At 41.1% G+C, this 20,012-nt stretch overlaps 1 protein-coding gene across 1 annotated transcript; it reads right to left on the minus strand.

Moving 5' to 3' along the window:
- Nucleotides 1-758: 758 nt before the first annotated feature.
- On the minus strand, nt 759-18,138 carry TM4SF20 (transmembrane 4 L six family member 20). The gene is made up of 4 exons (XM_001136395.5): nt 17,956-18,138; nt 9,811-9,876; nt 5,006-5,157; nt 759-2,924 (listed from the first exon to the last, which is right to left on the minus strand). The coding sequence occupies exons 1-4, from the start codon at nt 18,136-18,138 to the stop codon at nt 2,636-2,638; spliced, it is 690 nt and encodes a 229-aa protein (XP_001136395.3). The 3' UTR covers nt 759-2,635.
- Between the last annotated feature and the right edge of the window lie 1,874 nt (nt 18,139-20,012).

The raw sequence follows: 20,012 nt of genomic DNA on the forward strand, positions 1-20,012 counted from the left end.
AAACTTGTTTTGGAAACCTTCTGCGCCATGCCCTGTTCACTGCTGCTAACATGCTATTCCAATAAAGTTTTTATATTTACTCATTGATGTAAGGATACTGTCGTCATTGGCTGAATTAATGAAGTCACATTTTGGGGAAAGTACATGGCATAAATATTTTGGGGGGTGATGAGAAAATTTGTAAGCACCATTGCTGACCCTTGTTCACTAGAGTACAGTGAGCTGTCTTATTTTTGTTTTAATTACATGACCATTAGCAGTTTGACAGTTCATTGAGTAAGTATCGAGTCTTCGCTAAAAGCTGAGTACTGAAGATAGGATTCATTAATTCATTCAACTAAATGCAATGTTTCTGCTTTGTACCAGGCACTGTACTAAGTACTCTTTATACCAGAAGGGAATAAACATGTTCCTGTACCCCTGGAGCTTATAGTCTAATGGGGGACAGTGAAATTTAAGAAGCAAGCACAAAGGAAAATGCAATCATCATTGTGATAAATGCTGTAAATGAAAGCATGGTAAAAGAGTAAAGGGAAACCTAGTTTTCATTAGACGTTTAGGAATAGCCTCTCAGAAAAAGTGGTATTTGTGCTGAAGTCAAGGATAAAGAGTGCTGCCAGAGATAAGGCAGGTGGGGGTAGGAATGGGGCTGGAGGTGGGGAAATGAGAGGCCTTGCTAAGGACCTGAAGAGGAGAGGGCTGATGAACGTGGTTCCTGTGCTCCTGAATACTATACTGATGGACGTACAAACACATGTATGTTACATTATGACAGGAATGATAATAGAGGCTTGGGTAAGTGCTGACTTGGTTTATTGGATCATGAGCACTGGGAAGGCTTCCTCAAGTAGGAGATACTTAAGCTAGGCCTTAAGGACAAGTAAGTATTTGTAGGGGTGTAGGAAGAATGTTTTTATATAGTAAATGTTCAGAAAAAAGGCTTATAAGCTCTTGATGTTACTAAATTTATTTAGGCAGCTATAATGTAGGTACTGCAAATTATTTCTGGAACCTTAAGCCCAATGAACATAAACAATTGAAATATAGAAATAACATTCAGAAAATTTTAGATTTTTAGCTTTGCTGTTTTACAACATTTTAATGTGATAAATACACTTGTTATCCTGTCTTTTAAAGATTGGCACATATAGAAAATAGCTTTTGAAAGACTTGGGTTTTTCTAGGTATTGTTTTTAAATTAATGAATAATGTAAACATAGGAAAATAGGAGGGTATAATGAATTGCCATGTACCTATCACCTAAATATAACAGTAAACATCTTCCCATTGCTTTTGGTTGAAGTATTTTTAAAACATATAAATATGCATTTCTTGTTTTAAAAATGAGGACATTTCTGTATACAGGTTGAGCATCACTAATCCAAAAATTCAAAATCCAGAATGCTCCGAGATCCAAAACTTTTTGAGCCACTAACGTAACACCACAAGTGGAAAATTCCATATCTGACCTCATGTGATGAGTTGCAGTCAAAATGCAGTCAAAATTGTGTTTCATGCACAAAGTTATTTAAAATATTGTGTGAAATTACCTTCAGGCCAGGTGTTCAAAGTGTGTATGAGACATAAATGAATTTTGTGGTTAGACTTGCATCCCATCCCCAAGATGTCTCATTATTATAGGCAAAATTCCAAAATCCAAAAAAATGTGAAAGACAAAACACTTCTGATCTTAATCATTTTGGATAAGGGGTACTCAGCCTTTATACTATAAAACCATTATCAGACCTACCAAAATTAACAATAATACAATTCTTCTACATACTCCTCCCAATTATCTCTGACAAAGTTTACATGTGTTTAGCTGAAACATGCCTCTATTCTCTTAATCTAGAACAGTTCCATCAAAACTATTTTTCTTTTATAACATTTTCCTGTTGAAAATGGGGCCATTCTGTGCCCACTCACCCACTTTTTGGATTTGTCCTAGTGTTCCCTGCAAGCTGAGAATTAGATCTAAAGACTTGATTGCATTCAGGTTATATATTTATTCTTTAAAGAAATACAATAAAAAGGTCCTGTACTTTGGGTGCGATGGCTCATGCCTGTAATCGCAGCACTTTAGGAGGCTGAAGCAGGCAGATCACTTGAGTCCATGAGTTCGAGACCAGCCTGGGCAATATGGAAAAACCCCATCTCTACTAAAAATACAAAAATTAGCTTGGCATAGTGGCACGCACCTGTAGTCCCAGCTACTAGGGAGGCTGAGATGGGAGAATCACCTGAGCCCAGGAGGTTGAGGCTGCAGTAAGCTGAGATAGCACCACTGTACTACTGTACTCCAGCCTTTTTTGAGACCCTGTCTCAAAAAAAAAAAAAAAAAAAGTCCTGTACTTCTATTTTCAGGATGACTTCCGTTCCTTCTCATCCTCCTTCCCTTCTCCTTTCTCTACACACAATGAAGAGGTAAAAAATTTGAATAGTACAATACAAAACTAATTGAAAATTCTCTCCACCTTTCCCAAATCAACCACTGATATGAGAGTGTTAATGCATTTACAACGTGCTTTCTACGTGAAGGGTTGATTTTTTAAATCATCTCAAAGATGATTTTGAAAACAAGTGTACTTCTCAAATTAATTCAAACTACTGATACTTACATTTTATTCCCATTAAACTACACAATTTGACTTCTTCGCTTAGAGACTCCACACAGACAGCCAAGGAAACCGATGACTATCTGACTGAGCCCAAACAGGACCTCCAGAATTCCAACAAGCAATAGACCTAAAAATACTGAGAAGTGGATAAGCCTATGTTTGTTTTCTTCAGAATCGAAGTGGAAACTAGATGCTCTCCAGCCACTCGCCAGGGTGTCGTTACTGGTGGGTTTATTGAAACCAGTAGGAGGTGCACAAGAGTCATTGAAAAACCACTGCAAGTTGAAGGATTCTGGATGAATGTCACTGAAAAACAAAAGATAAAAATCAGATATTCAGAAATATCCCTGACCAAAGGAATGTAGCATTGTGCACATAAAAGAATGAGTGAAACAGAATGTACTTTTGAAATATTGTGCCCAGAAATGACAGAGATCAGGGTTTCTGAGCATGTGTCCATATACTCTACTAGTTACAAAACTTTTATTACTTATATAGCCCATCATTTAACAAGCATCTCTATGGTACATCTTCTCTTAGGTTGAACGGTATGAAACTGCTGTTTTGGGATTTCAGAAATAGTTGAATGTCAACAGTTTTTCGTGGTTCAACCTATTTATTTTATTTATTCAGATACTCTTCTACTTGCTAGATATAAAAACTAAGGAGCCTCCCCTACCCCCCCCCACCCCGCATTAAATGAGCTCAGTTCTTAGTGCAGAACTGCAGCGTGGCGTCCGTTCTTCAACCAGATGTACAGTTTTTACTGATTAAATATGTCTGATTAAAGTGATGTGCCTGTTCTTAACGGGGCTGTGGAAAATGAGAAGCTTTTAGCCCTAATACATCTATCTCAAGATGATTTTTTGTTTGTTTACTGTAGAGTAAAATGGAATGTTCTTAGGGAGTTTGCATTGCTGGATATCAGCAACTGACATTCAACCTGGGAAAACAACAGTATTTTCAGCACATGGAATATGAGTGTTTTGTGAAATGTGTAGCAAGCCAAGGATCACTCTCTTGTAACTTTGCTAGCCTAGCCCATCTCCGCAACTAGGCTGAGAATATCTGAGTGCTGTTGTCTGCAGAGCGTAGCCTGGTGCCTGGTACATTGTGGGCTGTTGTCATTCCCTGGGGATTTAATGTGCATAGCATCTGTGGTAGAAATTTTTAACCCTTTACTTCAAGTCTATTAGTAAGGAGACTTTCCTTGGCTTTGTTTTTGAGACACAGTCTCACTCTGTCACCCAGACTGGAGTGCAGTGGCTTGATCTTGGCTCACTGCAACCTCCGCCTCCTGGGTTCCAGCAATTCTCCCGCCTCAGCCTCCTGAGTAGCTGGGACTAGAGGCGTGTGCCACCACGCCTGGCTCATTTTTGTATTTTCAGTAGTGATGCAGTTTCACCATGTTGACCAGGCTGATCTCAAACTCCTGACCTCAAGCGATCCACCTGCCTTGGTCTCCCAAAGTGCTGGGATTACAGGCGTGAGCCGCTGTGCCTGGCCTTCCTTGGGTTTTGGTTCAAAACAAATATGCTACACAAAATTTGAGGGACTTTCTTTTTTAATGTAGCAAGGTAAGGGAAAAGGAGAAAAAACAATTTTTTGTATGTAACTACAAAAGTAAATTCTGGTTATTTGCTAAACTGAGCAGGCTATACAGAGAGGTAATGGATTAGATAGTTTTTTTCTTCCAGTTTTTACAAATTGTGTCTAGATTCAGTCACAGAATGATGTACTTAAAAGACTAAAATGAGCCACTTATTAAGTACATGTAACTCTCCAGTATTATTTGTTATTACATGACTTAAAATTTGGATTCATCCCCATGCATACAGTATATTTATAGCATATCTGTATGAATCCATTGGTTGCTCTTCCATTTAAGCCTACAGGCAAGGCTCTGCATTTTATTGTGTTTTTATTAAATTTTTAAAATTGTAAATGTAATATTTGCTCATGGTTGACAAATTTAATTAGTTCAGAAGTGTAGAAAGTAAATGTTCTCTTCACTCTCATAAAGGGAATCCCCTATTTCCATTCTCCAAGGATGAAAGTTAAGTTTCTGGTGTATATTTGCATAATTTTTTAATATACATACATGTATGTCACTGTAGATTTTTGAAAGACAAGCATAAGCCATTTGAGATCAACTAGTCCTTTTAGAGAATATCTAAAAGTCCTTTTAGAGCATTGTAAATCTAATGATTCCTCCATTTTGATGTGGAGTTGTGCTAACTGGCATTAATGTACTAAAATTCCTGAGAATCTGTTTGTCCCGGCAGTTGCATCAAATAAAAACATGGCATTGTTTCAGTACCGCATTAATCTAATCAAACCAGTTCAACTGTGTGAGACAGTAAGCCTGTGAAAATCAAGTTACTTACCTGATGTTTTTCAATGAAAATTCACAATTGGCATTACTGTTGCCTGGAGAATTACACATGAGAGGACCTTTTAAGAGAGCCTGGATGGATATCAGCATGCAATACAGAGCACCAATGACTGTGATCACACTGAAAAGTGATGAAAGAAACATCTGAAAAATAAAATAGAGCCATTTGCACATGTTATGACATGTTCTTGATCTGTTTCAAGCTTCAGGAGCATATACAGTCTTTTTAAAATCCAGTCGCCCTAAAATCCTGGATCTTAAGATCACAGTTTATTAGGTGTGAATGATACAAAAAGGCAGAGGGCAGTCTCTGCTATTTGATTACACTCAATAAAAGATGGTTGGGGCTGGGCATGGTGGCTCACACCTGTAATCTCAGCATTTTGGGAAGCCAAGGTGGGTGGATCACCTGAGGTCAGGAGTTCAAGACCAGCCTGGACAACATGGCGAAACCCCCTCTCTACTAAAAATACAAAAAATTAGCCGGGCTTGGTGGTGGATGCCTGTGATCCCAGCTACTTGGGAGGCTAAGGCAGGAGAATCGCTTGAACCCGGGAGGCAGTCATCCGAGATCGTGCCATTGCACTCCTCCTGGGTGACAGAGCAAGACTCTGTCAAAAAAAAAAAAAAAAGATGGTTTGGCTTGTCACTGTCTCTGGAAAATCTCAACTTTCATATTCCTGAGCCTCATCTGTTTCTTCTGACCACTGAGATCTAGTTCCTCCCTGTTTTATGTACTTCCTACTTCATAGAATCTTGCCTGGATCTTAACTACGTTTATCTTCATGTCTGGTCTCTTGGCTCGCAAGCGTTTGGCCCTGATGCTTTAAGTGGCCAGTGGCCAGCATCCCACAGTGATCAGTCAACAGCATAGAGTTAGAACAGGACTTCCCAACCTCAGCACCAATGGCATTTGCACACTTGCTGTGGGGCGTTTCCTGTGCAGTGTAGGATATTTAGCAGCATCCCTCATCTCTACCCACTAGATGCCAATATCACCCCCCGACGCCTTGCCACCTCCAGCCCGGTTCTGACAACCAAAAATGTCTCCAGACATTGCCAAATATCCTCTTGGGGTGGAGGTGGGTGGGTAAAATAACCCGCCGGTTGAGAGCCACTGTGTTAGAAAGATTGTACACATCTTTATTTCGTGAGTCAGTCATGAGAGCAGAAGAAGGCATGGAATTTGGCATAGGAAACTGAATGAAAGTTCGTGTTTGTTTTTCCAAAAATAAGCTCTTAGGCCAGGCACAGTGGCTCATGCCTGTAGTCCCAGCACTTTGGGAGGCCAAGGAGGGTAGATTGCTTGAGCCCAGGAGTTCGAGACTAGCCTGGGCAACGTAGTGAGAGCCCATCTCTAAAAGAAAAAAAAGAAGGAAACTTTTGTATTGTTTCAGTGAAGTTGTTAGTCACTGATGATTATTTCAAAATCAGCAGAAATGAAGCGAGGGAAAGCTTTTTCTTTTTCTTTGCTGGAATAATGCAGCTCCCACAGGGTCTGTGTGTTGTGTTCTTGAGACCTGCCTTTTATGAGTGCAGAATAAGGTGGCTACCTATAGAGTTGTGTTGAGGGATGTTGTGCTCTACATATATCATCTCATTTAATTCTTTTCATAACCCCAAGAGGTAGATACTATTATTATTTCCATTTTATAGATGAGAAAACTGTGTATCATGGAGATGGACAAAACTTGTCAGGCTCTCACAGCTGGGAAACACTTTAATCACTATTCTTCTTCCAGCCAAAAGTTCAGAATGATGGATTTGGAGTTTACTTCAAATCCTGATTCTTCCATGCTACTGTGACTTGTGCAGTTACTTAAATGTACTCATGAAGAAGTGCCATGGTGTTTATTTTTAACCATCTATTTTTTTTTTTTTTTTTTTTTTTTTTGGAGACGGAGTCTCGCTGTGTCGCCCAGGCTGGAGTGCAGTGGCATGATCTCGGCTCACTGCAAGCTCCGCCTCCCGGGTTCACGCCATTCTCCTGCCTCAGCCTCCTGAGTAACTGGGACTACAGGCACCCGCCACCACGCCCGGCTAATTTTTTGTATTTTTAGTAGAGATGGGGTTTCACCCTGTTAACCAGGATGGTCTCCATCTCCTGACCTTGTGATCCGCCCGCCTCAGCCTCCCAAAGTGCTGGGATTACAGGCATGAGCCACCACGCCTGGCCGCCATCTATTTTATATATATATATATATATATATATATATATATATATATATATATATATAATTTTTTGTTTTTGAGACGGAGCCTTTCTTTGTTTCCCACGATAGAGTGCAGTGGCGCTATCTGGGCTCACTGTAACCTCTGCCTCCTGGGTTCAAGAAATTCTCCTGCCTCAGCCTCCCAAGTAGCTGGGATTACAGATGCCCGCCACTACACCTGGCTAATTTTTTTATTTTTATTTTTGTATTTTTAGTAGAGACAGGGTTTCACCATATTGGCCAGGCTGGTTTCAAACTCCTGAACTCAAGTGATCCGCCCACCTCAGCCTCCCAAAGTGCTGGGATTGCAGGCGTGAGCCACCGCACCCAGCCATATTATCTTTGAGTTCTCATCCCTACAAAAGGCCTGGCTTTAGAAAGTGATTCCAGGCATGTGTATTTCCCCTAAAGGGGATTCACTTAAATGGTTCAGCAAAACCATTTTGTATTCAGAAGCAAAAATAAGAACTGGAAAAAGGGAAGAAGCAAAGAACAGTTAAAATAGGGGACAAGCCTTGGTCAACCCTTTCCCTTCCTCCCAAGATGTTGCCTTTGCCACTTGTCTCATGTTTTGGTCTTATCTAGGCTTCAAAGACACCAGATACAACATAAACACCAGTTCTTAGAGGATACACCTATAGGAAAAGCCTATATAAGTGTTTTGATATTTTTGATTTCAGGAATTTAGAAATGTCTCAGGATGTCAAGAATGTTGTGAACACCACATAGAAAAGATACAAAGTCAAATTCCAAATTATTATCGTTTACAAAGAAAAGTGACAGGGAAGGGAAACTGAAAATTAGTGTTTATTGAATACCTAAAATGTATTCAGACAAAAATAGACTAGAACTAATTAGCATAATTATTGTAATCCTAGATAAATATCAAATGTCAGAAAAAGGGTAATTTTTAAAAATATGAATCTTCCATTATGGATAGAAATATCTGGTTTGTTTTTTTAAAGTAGTGGTTCTAACCCCTGGCCAAATTATCTTGAGTGCTTTTGAAAAATACTGATGCAGAATCTCTGGGGGCCACCAGGCATTGGTATTTTTTAAAATCTCTTTAGATAATTCTAATATCTCCATCTGTCTTTTTTTTTTTTTTTTTTTTTTGACAGAATCTTACTCATCTGTTGCCCAGGCTGAAGTGCAGTGATGTGATCTCGGCTCACTGAAACCTTTGCCTCCTGGGTTCAAGAGATTCTCCTGCATCAACCTCCTGAGTATCTGGGATTACAGGCATGGGCCACTGCGCCCAGCTAATTTTTGTATTTTTAGTAGAGACGGGGTTTCACCATGTTGGCCAGGCTGGTCTTGAATTCCAGACCTCAAGTGATCCTCCCACCTCAGCCTCCCAAAGTGCTGTGAGCCACCGTGCCCAGCCTAATGTTTCCATCCATCTGAGAACCATTGCTCTGAAAGCTCAAGCTCAGCCAAGCAGATTTACTGTGACTGCTTGCTGTCAATCTACCCCTTCCACAGGGAATTATGAGAGTCCTTATGTTGCTTAATAGCCATGTTCATGGTATAAAGATCGTGAATTGTGGGGTGCTCCAGTGGGTTTGGATAAAAATCCACTTACTAGTGTGCTACACTGGCAAATTATTTACTTTCTCTGAGCGTCCGTTCCTTCGTCAATAAAACACACATCTTATTTTTTCCCGCTTAAGGGTTTTGAGAGAATTAAATGAAACAGCATCTCTGAAAGTGTTCTGAGCAGAGTGACACTCCGGTTAATGAATCTTAATTTACTTTTAACTTCGTTACGACTTTATACATAGTGGGTAGGCATTAAATGTTTTGGGGGAAAAAAACCTGGCAGCTCCTTTAATTTAACTGGATAAAGGCAATTGTCATTCTAATCCTAGCAAACCAGTCTGTCATTGCGTGAGAGAACTGAGTACATTTTCCCTGAGTATTTTATATACGCCACAAAAATATCACACCTGAGTAGTATGAAATTGATTGCAGCTGTGGGCGTGACTTACAAATCTCCTTTCTTTGAAAACCTTTAGATTGAGGAAAGGACAATACACGAAGACTGAGGAAGGGACAGAAGGCCAACTCTAAATGTTTGTGGGACAAAAAAACCCGTCTCACTTTTTCTACTTCTATATAATCATCCTAAATAGCATGTTTCAGGCCAGGCGCAGTGGCTCAAACCTGTAATCCCAGCACTTTGGGAGGCCGAGGCGGGCAGATCACTCGAGGTCAGGAGTTTGAGACCAGCCTGACCAACACGTTGAAACCCCCATCTCTACTAAAAATACAAAAATTAGCTGGGCGTGATGGTGTGCACCTGTAGTCCCAGCTATTCAGGAGGCTGAGGCAGGAGAATCGCTTGATCCCGGGAGGCAGAAGTTTCAGTGAACCGAGATCGCACCACTGCACTCCAGTCTCAGCAACAGAGCAAGACCCTGTCTCTAAATAAATAAATAAAAATAGCATGTTTCTAAGGCTGTGGCTCCGTCAGTGGAGCCCCACCGTGATTCGGTAGATGCGAGTGACTCAGTGTGGCTTTGCTTAGGTAGCAATAACTGTTCATGCACTTCTGCTTCCATGCCGACTGCTCCATACTTACTCCAGTTCTGTTGTTGCAGCACGCTCTTTTTCTTGCTGTCAAGGACATTGTTGTTGCTGGAATGGCCTGGAAATGACATCAACAGGAAAGATGAGTATTATAACTTCTCATCAGAAGAAAAAATAGTAATCTTCACCTTCCGTTTACCACCAGTTGTGGGAAATCAAGGCTCAAAGAACAAAAAGGGAATTTGGCAATATCCGTGGTTTTGTGAACCTTGTCATCCCAGTTTCAACCAGAAAGATTAAAAGTGGCGGCGGGAACAGGGGAATTCAAGATAGGAGTTTTGAAGTCTTCTATCTACATTCTTAGTTCACTCTGAGTCATCTGCAGAGAATTGGATTTTAAATAGATTAGGATGACTTATTTGTACATTATTTTTGGAATAAATGTTTCTGAAAGAATTGGCTGCATCATCCAAACTCTGTTGTTTGTTGGTTTAAAGAGTAGGGGTCTCACTCTCTTACCCAGGCCAGAGTGCAGTGATACGAGCATAGCTCACTGTAGCCTTGAACTCCTGGGCTCAAATAATCCTCCTGCCTTAGCCTCCTGAGTAGCTAGGACCACAGGTGTAGACCACCACACCTGGCTAATTTTAAAAATATTTTTGTAGAAGCAAGATCTCACTCTGTTGCCCAGACTGGTCCTGAACTCCTGGCCTCAAGAAAACCTCCTGCCAAGAAAACTAAAGATGTGAGCCATTACGCCTGGCCTGATTTCCCAGAAATTGTATGGATTATTCTGGCAAACCTGCAGAAAAGAAATTGATGGTTTTGTTTGCCTGGCAGTTGGGAACAAATCATTCTGTCACCACCCACTCCCACTAGCCTTTCTTTTCCCAGGATCCCGGCTATCTTGCTGGTTTCCCCAAACTTATATTTGAGAATTATTTTTGGTTCCACGTTCTCCTTTCTCTTCCTATATCCATGATATGTAATGATCTCACTTTATATATTGATGCTCAGAAATCTATAGATCACATTCTGTCTTCAGGGAAATACACGTTGCCAAGGAAAGCTGTAAGAAAGAACACCATATTCTCAGGACTTGGGTTTCAATTTTTAGTATATCTAGGCAGCAGCTATGACTAGAAATTCTTACTGGAAGGAGTTTTGTATCATCGAAGGGTGGAATGTAATTATTTCCTTCCACTTGAGAAATTTTAGGCGTAGGTTTTTTTGCCATCTCAGCACAGCTGCCCTTGAGTGGTTTTTCTCTCTCCTTCTACTCTCGTTCTCTAACATTTTCCCGAGCTCTGGCAAATGCCAGACACTGTTACGGGCGCTTTACACGCCTTAGTTTATTCCATCCTCATAATAATCCTATGAGGTAGGTGCTATTATTATTCCCATTTTACCAATGAGAAAACTGAGGCATAGAAAGGACAAATTACTCAAATTGTCCTTCTACTTTCTTGATAGAAGAGTTGGGATTCAAAACTAGTCATTTGGCCGGGCGCGGTGGCTCATGTCTGTAATCCCAGCACTTTAGGAGGCTGAGGTGGGTGGATCACGAGGTCAGGAGATCGAGACCAGCCTGGCCAACATGAGGAAACCCCGTCTCTACTAAAAATACAAAAATTAGCTGGGCGAGGTGGTGCACACCTGTAGCCCCAGCTACTCAGGAGGCTGAGGCAGAATTACTTGAACCTGGGAGACAGAGGTTGCAGTTAGCTGAGATCACGTGACTGCACTCCGGCCTGGCGACAGAGCAAGACTCTATCTCAAAAAAACAAACAACAACAACAAAAAAAAACTAGTCATTTGGGGTGCAGAGCCCACATAGTTTTTTGTTTTGTTTTGTTTTTTTGAGACAGGGTCTCACTCTGTCACCCAGGCTGAAGTGCGGTGGCATGATCACGGTTCACTGCAGCCTCAACACCCAGGGCTCAAGTGATCCTCCCACCTCAGCCTCCCGAGTCGTTAGGACTACAGATGCATGCCATCACGCCCTGTTAGTTTTAATTTATTCTGGGGGGCATTTTTTTGTAGAGACGGGGATTTTGCCATGTTGCCCAGGCTGGTCTCGAACTCCTGGGCTCAAGTGATCGCCTCGGCCTCCTAAAGCGTTGAGATTACAGGTGAGCCTCTGTGCTCAGCCGGGACTCTTAATCCCTATTCCACACTGACTCAAGTCTTACAATTCTCCCCTATTCCTACCTAGAGTTTGTTCATTCTCATCTTCCCTGCTGCCTTCACCCTTGCCCATCTCATTGTCCTTCCAATTACTCCCACTCTGATTCATTTATCCAAGGCCACATCTGCCTTTATTCTTTCAGCACGGGTTTAAAGTTTATGCCTCTTTACAAGGCAGCTTTCCTAACAAACCTCACTCCATCTGATGATGTACTGCCTCCATGTCACTTTGTATTATTATCAAGCTTTGCTTACACATTGCCTTGAACACCACCACTCTCCTTATGTAGAGGCCACATGTGTATATGGCTGCCCAGCCACCTTGGCGCATAGCTGAAAGCCCAGAAGAAAAGGGAAAAGAAATTTTAGCTCCCAAATAGGTATCAGTATTCGTCCACTAAACATCTTTTATTGTACACATAAGCTGTACTGCCTTTTGAGCTTACAGGACAAATCATTTAGAACGGGAATTGGCAAACTATGGCCCACCACCTCTTTCTTGTAAATAAAGTTTTATTGGAACACAGTCACATCCATGTATTTACATGTCTATGGCTACTTTTGTGCACCAAGAGTAGAGTTAAATTGTGTGGAAGAGGCCGGGCGCGGTGGCTCACGTCTGTAATCCCAGCACTTCAGGAAGCCAAGGTGGGCGGATCACGAGATCAGGAGATCGAGACCATCCTGGCCAACATGGTGAAACCCCATCTCTACTAAAATACAAAAAATTAGCTGGGCTTGGTGGCACGTGCCTGTAGTCCCAGCTACCAGGGAGCCTGAGGCAGAGGACTCGCTTGAACGCGGGAGGCAGAGGTTGCAGTGAGCCGAGATCGCGCCACTGCACCCCAGCCTGGTGACAGAGCGAGACTCCGTCTCAAAAAAAAAAAAAAAAAATATATGTGGAAGAGGCTGGTTTATAAACCTAAAATATTGGCTGAATATTTACAGTTTGCCAGCTACAGATTTAGAAAATTAATGATTCTTTTAAAAGAAAGTGCAAGTGTACTCCAGCCTAGATGACAAAGTGAGACCCTGTCTAAAAAAAAAAAAAAAAAAAAAGTGGATTGACATTACAACTTAAATGGATAAATTGTTCTATTTTCCTTGTTGATGCAAACTGAACTCTGATAACTTTCTTGAAGATCAGTTTATTTCAGAGTTACTAAATATTTCCTTTCATGATTCACTTACAAAGGGGTTTTATAAAGGGACAATTACTTACAGTGTATAAGTCACCACCCCACCGACTTCAAGGCGTATTAACACATCTTTGTAATGCTGTTACTGGTAATTTGACAACTCGCTGTGGTTTCAACCGCTTTCCCATTCAGAGCTCCAGAAATTGGAGGGGCTCTTTAGACAGACACTAAAACTGTGAATGGTGTGTGTGTGTGTGTGTGTGTGTCTGAATTATATATAAATTTTCCAGATAATCTCCTGCCAAAATGAGTAATTATGAGAACACACTTTCTCTTCATTTCCTAAGCATATTTGAATGCCTGAGTTTTTGTAAAATTAAAAGTCTTGCTAGTCTTTTGTTTTTAAAAAGGAAAGTAATATTGTTGATTTTTTCTTACAGACCCCCCTAATTGTATTTAGTTTTAGAAGTTACATGATTTTACAAATGAAGTGTGGAAAAACTTCAGCCCATTAAAAATTCTGTGATGAAATTCAGACTTTTGGGAGTCCTCTAAGAACTTGAACATGAGAGTAACACACAAAGTCATAGCTCATTACAAATATCAAAACTATATTTTGCAGCCAGGCATGGTGGCTCATGCCTGTAATTCTGGCACTTTGGGAGGCCAAGACAGGAGGCTTGCTTGAACCCAGGAGTTTGACCCCAACCTGGGCAATATAGTGAGACCCTATCTACAAAAACAAACAAACAAAAAAGTTTTGAGACAGAGTCTCACTCTGTCACCTAGGCTGGAGTGCAGTGGCACAATCTCGGCTCTCTGCAACTCCTGCCTCTGGGTACAAGTGATTCTCCTGCCTCAGCCTCCCGAGTAGCTGGGATTACAGGCATGCACCACCATGCCTGGCTAATTTTTGTATTTTTTGATAGAAACGGGTTTCTCCATGTTGGCCAGGCTGGTCTCGAACTCCTGCCCTCACGTGATCTACCCACCTCAGCCTCTCAAGATGCTGGGATTACAGGCATAAGCCACCATACCTGGCCAAAAAAAAAATTTAAGATAAGCTGGGCAATAGTGGTGCATGCCTATAGTCCCAGCTACTTAGGAGGCTGAAGTGGGAGGATCACTTGATCCCAGGAGGTTGAGGATGCAGTGAGTTGTGCTCACAGCACTGCATTCTAGCTTGGGTGACAGAGCATGACCTTGTCTCAAAAACAATGATAAAAAAAAACAAAAAAACCCCACAAAAGTATATTTTACAAATGTTTGTCATGCATAATGTCTTCTCAACTGTTTAACTTTCAACAATTTTTTTTTCTTTTGAGATGGAGTCTTGCTCTGTCACCCAGTCTGGAGTACAGTGGCACGATCTCAGCTTACTGAGAGCTCCACCTCCCGGGTTCACGCCATTCCCTTGCCGCAGCCTCCCGAGTAGCTGGGACTACAGGTGCCCACCACCAAGCCTGGCTAATTTTTTGTATTTTTAGTAGAGACGGGGTTTCACCGTGTTAGCCAGGACGGTCTCGATCTCCTGACCTCGTGATCCACCCGCCTTGGCCTCCCAAAGTGCTGGGATTACAGGCATGAGCCACCGCGCCTGGCCAGCTTTCAACAATTTGTTCTCCATCAAGACTTCAATAATTGACTTTGATGAGTTACTATTATCTAATAAGTGAACTCAATGAATAAGCATGATTAAGATCAGGCTCACAACCTCATATAAAATAAAATGGCTTTTCTGTTTATATGTTTTCAAGAAAACATTTTGAGATCTTTTTATAAATACTCGAACAAATAACATTTGTATTGATTTTTCCATTTAAAGATAATTAAGTACATCACATTTTTACTTAGTCATAGTTTTAGAAGATGAAAAGTCCACCTCCGTTTTAAGAAAGTCATGAAGCCATAAAATGAATATATTTCATGATGTAATCAATAATGAATTCCGTAGTTTGTGTAATTATCTACTTCCTGCAAAATCTCATTTTTGGTAACAATACTAATTTGAAACACTACAGTAATTCTGGAAAGATTTCAAGAACTATGACAAAAGTGCTTATCACAGGCAGTGATTTCTTCTCTATTAACTTTTTTGTGTAGTTACAAGTATATTGAAAGCTCAGTATTTTGAACTAGTGAGTATTTTCATGGATGTTATAAAGGACATATTAATAAATTCCTTTGAAAAACACTTTCTTCCACGTTCTCTATCTATCTGAGGATCATGAAAATATACCTGTAGTCTGAGTCCTTTTTACCACCCACCTGTTTGCTTGTGGGCATAGCCTCTGTCTATAAAGTTCATATTGGACTTTTCAAAGAGTTGTCTGATGCTTTAATGACTTTCTATAATACTGAATAATAGAGATAGTCTGGTGTTGATATCTTTGATAATACTTACTGAGGGTGATAAAGTAAACTTAGCTGTAGAACAAGGAAGTTCAGATTCTCTGAAACTGTTCCACGAGTTTCTGTAATCTTTCTGTGACTCAGTTTCCTGGTCACTTGACTTTATGGATTAATTTATAGATTATATCTTTCACCTCTGGCAGCCCTGAGACAGGTGTTGAGGACTATGGTACTAGCACTCGTGGAAAAACAGAGTTTTGACGTCAGAGAAATCTGGAATTTCACATCCATTAGGTGACCTTGTTAACATTCCTAACTTTCTATCTGCTGGCCTATAAAATTCAAGTGATAATAAATGCACACATTATTATAGAGACTAAATGAGATAACAAGGTAATGCATGAACCCAGTAGCCAGACGGCCAATAAATGAGCACTTATGTCCTTCTGTCTGTCTCTGCCTTTCTCTTTCTCTTCTCTCCCCGCCACACCCGCCACCATCCTAAGATGAAGAATACAGGAGATGTAGGTATGTGTCATCGCCACCTCCGACTCCTTTAATGCTAATACATTTTTTTTTAATCTCATGGGATTTGTGGCAGAGCCAATTTATATCTAAAGCTGCATGAGTTATTCTAAGTGGATTGTCTTAACTCAGGAACTTCTAGGAGCTTCATGGAAATTGCTATCGTTAAGTCATGCTCAGCCAGCTGCTCCTGGCTTCTGGTGTAAGCAAATGCAAAAGAGGCTTCTACTACTCAAGCAGAGAGAAGCCTTCTACAGGGAAGAAAACAGACACACGGATGTACAGTTGCTTCATGCTGTTGAGTTGCAATGTGTTTTCTGTCTCTCAGCCTGGAAGAGAGCATTCATGGCAGTGTGAAGAAATGGCCCAAAACTTTCCAAAAGCTTTTTCTTTAATTAGATCTTTCTACCTAAAGCAGAGGAACAGATTCTTTGTGATGGTAAAGGAAGAGTGTTTTTGTAAATCTGGGGATAATACCAGCAGCAGTAACTGATCATAATTCAGAATCAGTGATTCAAGTAGAAAACTATGTCCTGAATTTCTTTAAAAATCACCTCCACAGCCATAAAAAAGGAATGAGATCATGACCTTTGCAGGGACATGGATGGAGCTGGAGGCCATTATCCTTAAACTAACGCATGAACAGAAAACCAAAAACCGCATGTTCTCACTTGTAAGCGGGAGGTAAATGATGAGAACACATGAGCACATAAAAGGGAACAACATGCACTGGTGCCTGTTGGAGGGTGGAGAGTGGAGGGTGGGAGGAGGGAGAGGATCAGGCAAAATAAATAATGGGTAGTAGGCTTAATATCTGGATGATGAAATAATCTGTACAACAAGCCCCCAAGATACACGTTTACCTACGTAACAAACCTGCACATGTACCTCTGAACTGAAAACTTAAAAAAAAAAGTTAAACAAAAGTCACCTCCGTGTTTTATTATCTCTAAAACACTGATAATATCAGTCCTTACAGCTTACTCTCTCTCTCTCTGTGTTACACACACACACACACACACACGCACACACACACACATTCATTTATTTGGCACTAACTAAACCCCGTAGTGGCATAACAAACAAAAACAAGCCTCTTGGATGCTGAATTATCAACTTCAACATCCACATCCCCATTTTACACGTATGGAAACAAAATCATAGGATAAATGATTTGCTTGCAGTGGTATATGGGAGGCAGAACCATAGCTGAGGTATTCTGCCATATTTGAAAGCCGTTTTCCCTATACAAATGCGTCCTACCCAGGCCTACTGCACCCAGAATTCTCAGGAGAAAATCCGTAAATCTAACTATTGCAAGTGCCTCAGGTGATTCATGTCAGTTATATTCAGGAGTTCCATCCTGCACTGCTCTGCTGCAGATTTCAACAAAGGTAGACCTAGTAACAATCATCAAACTATTCAACAAGCTTGATGTCCTAGGATCTATATAATAGCTGAGTCAAACATTCCTTGAGGCCAGAGACCCAGGATTTTAAGTCCATGTCTCTTAGTCCAACTTCCTTCAGGTACAGGCAATGCAGCATTCATGCCTCGTAATTGCCGTCATACATGGGAATGTTTCTACTCATCCCTATTAAGCAACCTGTCACTCCTATTGCATTTTCTGTAAATACTTAGAGACTGGTATGGAGCAATGGAAAGTTGAAGGAATTAATTCAGAAGGTCCCTAACTCTAACCATAAAGCTTGGAAGAGCAGCCCTACCCATACAGAAATGTGAGAGATAATAACCCAGCCAACTTCTACTAATTAATTTATTTTTTTGCCCAGCTCTCTATCCTATACCACATAGTGTACTTTATTTAAATTACCGTTCTTCACTGATGACCAATATAAATTAATGCTATACTACTGCTCCAAATATTATCATAAGCCAAGACATAGTTAACTGCAAGACTGGAAGACAGCTTTTAGGATTTTGGTGAAATAGGCAGGCCCTTCTTCACATCAAGTCAAATAAATATTACTCACCATCAGACCTGCTCCTATAATTCCTGGGAACCACCACTCAAAGCAAGAGATGGGGTTTTGAGAAAATTGGTCTTCCTCAACTAAGCTGACAATTAGAGGTATCGCATTGAGAACTACTCCTAACAGCAGTAGAACCAGCAGGCTGAATCCATTGCAGGATGTCCATCCTTCGCAGCAGGTCATGGTCACCCCTGGGTCAGAAACGTTGTCAAAGTGGCTATGCTTGCATGGTACTATGTTGCCTTTTATCCCAATCTTCTGGTTAAAATTTAACGCTAATAAAAAATGAATAGTGGAAAATAGTTCAGAGTCCAACAGGGTAGGACATTATTATGATGACTACGATGGGAAATGAGAAAATAATTCTATATTATGATGAGGTGAAGGAAGGAAAGCAGAAAAAAAATCTATGAGATAAATTTATGTAAGAAGATAGGCTTACGATAAGCTCCTTTAATATACTCCTTTATTAGTATGGCTTCTAAAAAGTAAAAACAAAAATATCCAGCTAAACTATATTTTCCTGTTCCATCGATTTATTACCAGCTATGGAAGTTTCTTATTTTGAAATTGTTCAACAAGAAAATGAACACGTATGAGATGTGGAGAAAGGTATTTCCTCTGCTGCAAATATTAGAGTTTATTTCAAGCCGTATGCTCACATACACAAAAGAAAATGTTTATGTCATATTATTCCAGTGTTGCAGACTAACCCATTTAGAGATAGCCCACCTAAGACATGTGAGAGCTTTGGCTAATGCTACCAGACTGAAAGATAGCAATAGGAGAGAGATTGGATGAGGAGATTATCATATTTTATTTAAGCCCTTGAACACTTACTTGGCCATGTGCAGTACTTTACATCTCTAGACTGTGGTTCCACATTGCCTCTCCACTAGCTGGTGAGCTCCTCGAGAAAAGACTATCAGTTGGCATAAGCTTTAAAATACAAAAGTTCTGGCCAGCTGCGGTGGCTCACGCCTGTAATCTCAGTGCTTTGGGAGGCCAAAGCGAGAGGATCACCTGAGGTCAGGAGTTCGAGATCAGTCTGGCCAACATGGCAAAACCCTCATCTGTACTAAAAAAACAAAAAGTAGCCAAGCGTGGTGGCACATACCTGTGATCCCAGCTACTTGGGAGGCTGAGGCCAGAGAATCACTTGAACCTGGGGGGTGGAGGTTGCCATGAGCCGAGATTGCACCACTGCACTCCAGCCTGGGCGACAGAGGGAGACTCCATCTCAAAAAACAAAAACAATACAAAAGTTCTTGCTTATGCTGACTGACCATCCTGATCTAAATGGGGTCATGGTAGTTACTGAAAGACCTAGACTTAGACCTAGACCTAGACTGGCAGAGGCAGCTTCTTGATCCAGGCTTCCACAGTCACAGAGGCAGGGTACAAAAATGTGGTGAGCCACATACTGGATCTATATGTTTCTGCCCAGAAGCGACCCACATCACTTCTGTTCACATTTCATTGGCCAAAAAAGTCACTCAGTTATGCATGAGTTCAAGTGGGTGGAAATACAAACCAATATGTCTAGGAGAAAAGATTGGGACATTAGGCAGCTCTAATCTCTACAGCGCCTTCCTTCTGCTTCTGTGTAATCCCCCGCTCAGCCCAGAGCATAGATTCAGTGAGTGCTGTTGGGAATGGTGAAATAATGTATGCAGCGGTGCAGTCAGTGTGGGCCAAAAGCTCAGGCGTAGTAGGCTTAGAGAGCAGCGCTCCACCCTGCAGCAGTGTGGGGGGCGCACACAGCCTGGTACAAGGGGCATGCCTGGTAATGGACACCAAAACAGTAGCTCCAGACTAGGGGGTCCAGTTACTGGACCTCAGTGAAATGTGAAATCCTTTGTATGAAAGGATTTGTATAAAAGGATTAAAAATAACCCACCTATTGGCCGGGCATGGTGGCTCACCCCTGTAATCCCAGCACTTTGGGAGGGCGAGGTGGGAGGATCACTTGAGCCCAGGAGTTCGAGACCAGCCTGGCCAATATGGCAAAACCCTGTGTCTACTAAAAATACAAAAAAATTAGCTGGGTGTGGTGG

This window comes from Pan troglodytes, chromosome 13 (assembly GCF_028858775.2).
Source record: "Pan troglodytes isolate AG18354 chromosome 13, NHGRI_mPanTro3-v2.0_pri, whole genome shotgun sequence".
Classification (NCBI taxonomy): Eukaryota; Metazoa; Chordata; class Mammalia; order Primates; family Hominidae; genus Pan; species Pan troglodytes.